Genomic DNA, 6,842 nt, shown 5'->3' with positions numbered 1-6,842 from the left:
CCTTTTTCGAATTTGAGCGGTTCTCCAGCGTAAATTTCGTATATGACAAAGTCACAGCATTAAGTCTCCAAGCTGGTTGAGCGTGCAGGCGGCAAGCGAAGAGTGGAGTCCAGGACAACCTCATCAGAACCCTTTCTTTTTATTTTGCTGTACTTTGTAGTCTTGTTGAGCCTGAACTACATTTCCCAGTATCCCCCATAGCTGGAACTCATTCAAGATTGGGTAAAACAATAAGGAAGTGATTTCGGGTCGCCCAGCAACGGGCGGAATCCGGCACCGTGACTGGGCGAGCACACCCCTTCCAGGAGAGTGGAAGAAGCTAATTCCAGTTTCTGAGCCGTTCCTGTCTTTCCTTCCAGCCGCAGGACCCTTTGGTCTCTTCTGCGCTTCCAACACCTCTTTCCTCGGGCTCCGCCCCCTTTCCCGCCAGTCGCTGTGAAAACAGGAAACTGGATTACAGCTGCGGATTGGCTAGGCGAGCAGTGCGCAGGCGCGAGCGGTGCAGGGAGCTGGGGGAGCCTGACGCGCGCGGCGCGGTTGAAGGCTGAGTGAGTTGCTGAGGTGACCGGGTGACTACTTCTATCTCCACCATGGCAGCTCTCCGCTACGCGGGCCTGGACGACACGGACAGCGAGGATGAGCTGCCTCCGGGCTGGGAGGAGAGAACCACCAAGGACGGCTGGGTGTACTACGCCAAGTAAGCGGCCTGGAGCGGCGCTCGCGAGGCCAGTGTCCTGCGAGGCCTGGACCTGTGCTGCCCAGTCCGGCGGGCACGTGCATCCAGATTGACAGCCACCTGTCCCAGGTTCCCCACCCTCATGGGCTCTGGGTCAGGACCAGGTCACCTGGCCGCCTGCAGCACGCCCCCTGCTGCTCACTAGGTGCCACTGCACTGTGCGTTGATGGCTCCTGGGTCTTAGCTCTCCTAAGGAGGAAATAGAGCAAACTTCAGTGCCCAGTTCCCGCCAAGGGGACCTGGGTTGGAGACCCAACAGTCTGTATTTCTAAACAGAGGTCCTGGATGGCTCACAGTGGTTTCCCAGGGAAGTTTTGGAAACCGCAGCAGAGCCTTTCTCCATTACTAACTAGCTATGACCTTAGGCCACTAAAAGCCATGACTGATAATCTTTTCCCCCCCATCAGTAAATGAGTTGACACAAGAATGAGACCAGTGCTGTGCATAAGGCACTCAGTGGAGAGGCTGGTGGGTTGTAGATCTCCCACCGAGCCCGCGTAAGTTGGACTGTACCTGTGGCAAGAGTTGCTTAGGCCTGATGTTGGAATTACCTGTGTGGTTCCTCCCTCCTCCTACTCACCTCTCTTTTTCTGAGACAGGAACTCTCAATGTAAACCTGGTTGGCCTGCAACTAGCTTGATAGACCAGGATGGCCTCGATCTTTCACAGATCCACCTGTCTTTACAGGGTCTCACTGTGCATGTAGACCTGGGTGACCTGGATTCTCCACCCCCTAGCAACTGGGTAGTGTCTTACACGCAGACACTGAGTTTCTATAGAGAACTACTGCAGCTGACTCTAATGTTGGGGAAATCTGCTCATCATTAACAAATATGTATTTAATGTACAAAATGATGGGTTTTGATACAGTTAGGGGTCTTGATTGGATTCGTTTTCTTTGCCAGTTAAAGAATTGAAAAGCAGGAAAAAGCCAACACAACAGGTAGTAATGGAGAAATCTCCAATACCTCAAACAGCAGCAGATAGAATCAACAGTTGAAAGGCATCTATTGTGGGGTGAGGGGGGGACACATTCATACAGCAGTCACACATAGAGAAACTGACCCTCTGCAAAGCAGATGGTGGGTGTGGGTGGGTGGGGTTCTGGAAGTCAAAATACAGCTACTTTTTGAGGGCTCTCTGTCTCTGTCTCTCTGTCTCTGTCTCTCTGCCTCTCTCTCTCTCTCTCTCTCTCTCTCACACACACACACACACACACACACACACACACACACACACACACCCCTTTGAAGTGTTTCCTTTCCCTAGTATGAGTTGGTCAGTTTGAAGAAAGATAAGATGGTTGATTGGCCCACAACTGTTGGGTAACATGCCCTGATTTGGACTTGAACTTGTTGAGCAGGGGCCTGCTGGCAGAAGGAAAAAGCACACAAGGCCTTTGTTTTAAGAGGTCAGGCGTTTGTCTCATGTAAGGATGGTGAGGAAGAAGCTGGCATTGGAAGTCCACATCTTTGTTACCTAGGCCCCTCTCCCTATCTGTCAGCCTGCCAAGGAGACAGCCTACCTCCTAGTCCCCAAGTTTTATGATGTCCTTTTTCATATGTATGTTGTGTTCTTTCATAGTATTCAGCGTCCTATTACTTTTTTCTTGTCCCAACCCCCCGATTTTCTTCCTCTTCTCAAATACTTCCCCCTCTACTTTCTTATGTGTTTGTAAAATATATTTTAAACATGGCCTCATGTAGTCCAGGCTGGCTTTAACTTGATAAGTGGCTGAGGTTGAGCTCCTGGTTCTCCTGTCTCTACTTCCTGAGGTCAGAAAGTGTACATGAACACATCTAGCTTTATGTTTTTAAAATCTAGGAGAATCAGTCTTTTCACATGAGTATATTATCACTTGGCTTTCGGGAAACAAATGATTGTAACAACACCTGTAATTTGTATTTTTAGTTTTTAGTATCGGACTTTAAACTCACAGAAATTCTCTATCCCCTGCAATTAGTGGTGTGCTATAGTTTTGTTTGTCCACCAATGTTCCGTAGCTCACACTTGCCTAGAGTTCTTTATGTAGTCAGGGATGACATTAAATTCCTGATCCTCTTGCCTCCTGAATACCTTCCAGATAAGAAATCACATGTTTGCACCAGCCTACCTGTTTCCTGGCTTATTATCAAATTAGGGCTTAGTATGTGCCCTACAGTCTCTCCATTGATAGGTTATAAACTTCCCATGTGCTTCACTGAGGACCTGAGACTCTGTTGTCAGACTCTGGAGCTAACCCACTGCTGATCTGGGGCCGGGAGTGACACTGAGTTTGTGTCTTTAGAAGGAAGGAGTGGCTCTGGAGAAGTAGATTGTATGAGCAGGAGGTTCAGCATTTACAGGTACGGGCATATCAGTGATCCAACATTTGCTGCTCCTACCTGAACCTGTGAGTTTTAGAAACCTTACTAGTCCATGCTGTACCAACCACCTACACTTCTCACTGTTTTTTGGTTCTTGGCATCTCAAATAGGCATCTTGTCAGTTGGTGATAAAATAATACAATTATTCTCTTGTTGAGAGTTGATTTAAGGAAAGGAAACTTAACCTTTGAATGCCTTTTTCAGTGTTTCCCTGATGATAGGATCCTTGCCAAATGTGATAGGTGTTTCTATCTAGCTTTTGATCTATGTTCTATATGAGAATGATCTATTGTAGCTAGAATTTCAATTTTAAATGAATTTATTAAATTTGAATTGAACAAACATAAAAGAACAAATACCAGGTAGCAGGTAACTAGAAGCCACAGATAGCAAAATTCTATCTGGTGGAATACTCACAGGGCCCATCAGAAACAGACTGGAGAAGCCCTACTGAGAGAGAAGTAAAGTCACAGCTTTAAGTCAGATGTGTACAACATCAGCAGACAGCTGGAGCCTTGTGTGCTGGCATTCCTATCTCCCAGTACATGCTTTCCATGGACAAGCTTCCCCTTATCACAGACATTTTTATATTATAGGGTAAATAGTAGCTGAGGGAAGACACTTAGGAATTGTCTAGCTGTGTTCAAGGACATGGTGTTTTTTAAATACCCTTAACTGCCTGCTGTTTCCTTTCTTCCTGTCACAAACTAGGGAGCCTATCAGTCTCTTGTGGGCTTTTGAAGGACACTTGAAATAAACATTGCTAGAGCCTGGGGTAAGGGAAGACTCCTTGATACAGAGTCTGTTTACAGTGAGCTTGGACAGCACATGACAGTTTACCAATAGAACGTATTGTAGCTCACCATTTTATTATAAGGATTCTCTGTGGGACCATTTGAAGTGTCCTCATAGCAGCCCCATTCTGCAGATGACAGGAAATGATGGCTGAGAGGCGGAGTGAGTGGACTAGTAGTGTGTAGGGGCTGTCTTGTTAGATCTAATGTTCATAGATCAATGGTCATCTTGTCATAACCAGATGACCTGTACTGCTGCTGTCTTACTGTGTTCTTAATGTCCTTTTGGGTGTGCTCAGGACCTAGTGATTAATGAGATAACTGAAGTTACACCTGTGGTCAGAATCTGCATTTAAAACTGTGTGTGTGTGTGTGTGTGTGTGTGTGTGTGTGTAAGTGTAAGGGTATATGTGTGCCGTGGCATGCTGGTGGAGGTCAGAGGATAACTCAGGAGCTTGTTCTCTATGTCCACCATTGAACCCAGGCAGCAAATTTGTGTCAGGATTGCATGGGAAGCACTTACACCCTTGAGCCATTTTGCCAGCCCGGAATGTACATTTTTTAAAGTCACTTCTGTAATTTTTGTATTTAGGAAGTAGAGACAGTAGAATTAAATGTTTAATATCATCCATAGCTACATAGTGAGTTCAGGCCAGCTCAGGCTGCACAAACAACAAACCAACAAAGCAAAAAGAACAAGGAAGCTAAAGATTTGAAAAGATTAACATTAACAATGCTGTATTTAAGCTACATTTAATAGTTAAATGTGAACATTAAGACACATTAGACACTGAAGTTTGTCAGTATACCCTTAAATAAAGGGAAAGGAAGTACAAAATGTCTTTCTAGAACCTCGTGATCCACAGAGCTTTCTGAAGCTGACTTATAGCTGGGACCCAGTCTTCTTGCCCTCCCACCACTCTGTCGACCTGGCCTGGGAAATCCTTTCAGCATTCACTCCAGCCTGGAACCTGGGCCTCTGAACTGATGCAGCCCAGAAAATATCAGCTCTAAGTATTTCTTTCTGTGCCTGTTCTTATTACCCCAGCTCCATCTGGGAGAGACACAATTTAATACAGCGATTACTCATTAGCCATGTTAACTTATTTTGTTGTGGGTCTCTGTTACAGCCACACCGAGGAAAAGACCCAGTGGGAACATCCGAAAACCGGCAAAAGAAAAAGAGTTGCAGGAGGTCTGTATGTCAGAAGCATAGAATCCTAAGTCTGAAACATTGATTGTCTAAGGAAGATGCCCCAGTGGTGAGGTAGTAGTTGACCCTGTCATTCTGGGAAGGCTATCTGGTGGGTGACCAGCAAGGAACAAGACTCTCCATCATTCGAGAGTTTAATGGGATGTGGCAGAAGAAGAGATAAGATCTGAAGATGGATGGGAGGATGCCTTATGGCCTTAAACAAGAAATGATGGAAACATTTGGGGCCTTAGACTAGTTGAGTTTCTCTGTAGGTGCACAATGTAGGAAATTGCTCTTGGTGTAGGTGGTGGAGACAAATGTCAGTATTTGACAGACACCTATAGCGATAGCTGTGACTTCTAGGTGCTTCCAAACAAGTACACAATCCATGGAATAGAAGTATTGACTAAAAACAAAAGGCATTGAAGCTCTTTGACCTTAACGGGTTTAGGGTCTAGTTGAATACAGATGAGCTGTTACATGAAAATGATGAAATGGCTCTATAACATGGTATAAGTGAGTACTCCACTGGTCAGTGTCTGGTGAACTTGCACACATGGTTGTGGGCTTTGGGAATCATGCTCATTGCGGCATCTGTTGAGGCTCACAGTAGAAGGAGGAGCTGAGTGAACATTTAAGAGTGGTCTAAAGTGTAGGGTTTTGGTTAAGTCAGGAGGCAGAAATGTGGATTCCAGATGGGATATGGGCCTTTTGTAGCTGCTGCCCTTGAATCTTGTGTCCAGAGGGTTTAGACGACAAGGGGTAAAAGGGATGACACTTCTTCCTGACCTTGGGGTGTGGCTTGGCTTCATTCCACTACACATACAGCTGTCAATCTTTTTTATGTTTCAGATTTGCCATATGGATGGGAGCAAGAGACTGATGAGAATGGACAAGTGTTTTTTGTTGAGTAAGTATCTATATAGAAACATGGTCAGGTTAGCTTTTAAGAGAAATTCTCAATTACAATTTCCTTCATTGACTGCAGGAAAATGTAAAGTCATATATACTTGTTTGTCAGCAGGAGTAACTACCTTCACTGCCTTTGTGATTATTTTTTCTTCCAGTGTGCAGTTTTCCACCCTCTTCTGTACACTAAGGTTTTTGGGTTAGGTCAGACCCATCCCTCACATTTGAGTCTGCCACATGGGTTGCGGTGTGGTATTCCCTTTGCATACCCCTGATGTAACAGCTACGGTTGCTATCATTCCTTTAAGGTTAAACAAAATACTAACTTTTCAAAGAATCTGATAGCATGCCATTTTGGGAATTTTATGAGAGTTTTCTCATGCTTTCAATGTATTTGATTGAATGACTACCTACCTACCTACCACGATCTTCCTTCCTTTATTCCTTCCTTCGTTCCCTCTTGCTTATCTGCCTTTCTTTGCTTCTTTGCTTCTTTCTTTCTTTCTTTCTTTTTTTTTTTTTTTAAGCTGCTTGTCTTTGAGGCTTCCTAAAATTTTTTACAAAGGATTAATTGATATGTCTATGACTGTGTAAGGGCATCAGATCCCTCTACTATCATTCTACAAATTCCTTTGAGGCAGGGTCTCTCCCTGAACGTGGATCTTGCTTTATCTTGGCTCATGTGGAAGCCAGTAAGCCTCAGCAGTCCTGCTGTACCTGCAAGTTTTGGAGCTGGGGTCACGGCTCTGTAAACACAGGATTCTTGACTTGTTGTATGAGTGCTGAGTTCCCAGCTCCAGTCTTCACAATTGGGCAACAAGTGCTCTTAATTGCTGTGCCAT

At 45.0% G+C, this 6,842-nt stretch overlaps 1 protein-coding gene across 1 annotated transcript in view; it reads left to right on the top strand.

The window, feature by feature from the left end:
• Positions 1-493: 493 nt before the first annotated feature.
• Positions 494-6,842, top strand: part of Wwox (WW domain containing oxidoreductase) — an 888,030-nt gene continuing 881,681 nt past the window's right edge. The window contains exons 1-3 of the mRNA XM_051201303.1: positions 494-697; positions 5,027-5,091; positions 5,944-6,001. Of these exons, the coding sequence (XP_051057260.1) occupies positions 591-697; positions 5,027-5,091; positions 5,944-6,001 (230 nt within the window). The 5' untranslated portion in view covers positions 494-590. The remainder of the gene's footprint in view (positions 698-5,026; positions 5,092-5,943; positions 6,002-6,842) is intronic.

This window comes from Phodopus roborovskii, unplaced genomic scaffold (assembly GCF_943737965.1).
Source record: "Phodopus roborovskii unplaced genomic scaffold, PHOROB, whole genome shotgun sequence".
NCBI classification, from domain to species: domain Eukaryota; kingdom Metazoa; phylum Chordata; class Mammalia; order Rodentia; family Cricetidae; genus Phodopus; species Phodopus roborovskii.
The sequence above is the reverse complement of the archived record's forward strand: the minus strand, read 5'-3'. Positions and strand labels throughout refer to the sequence as shown.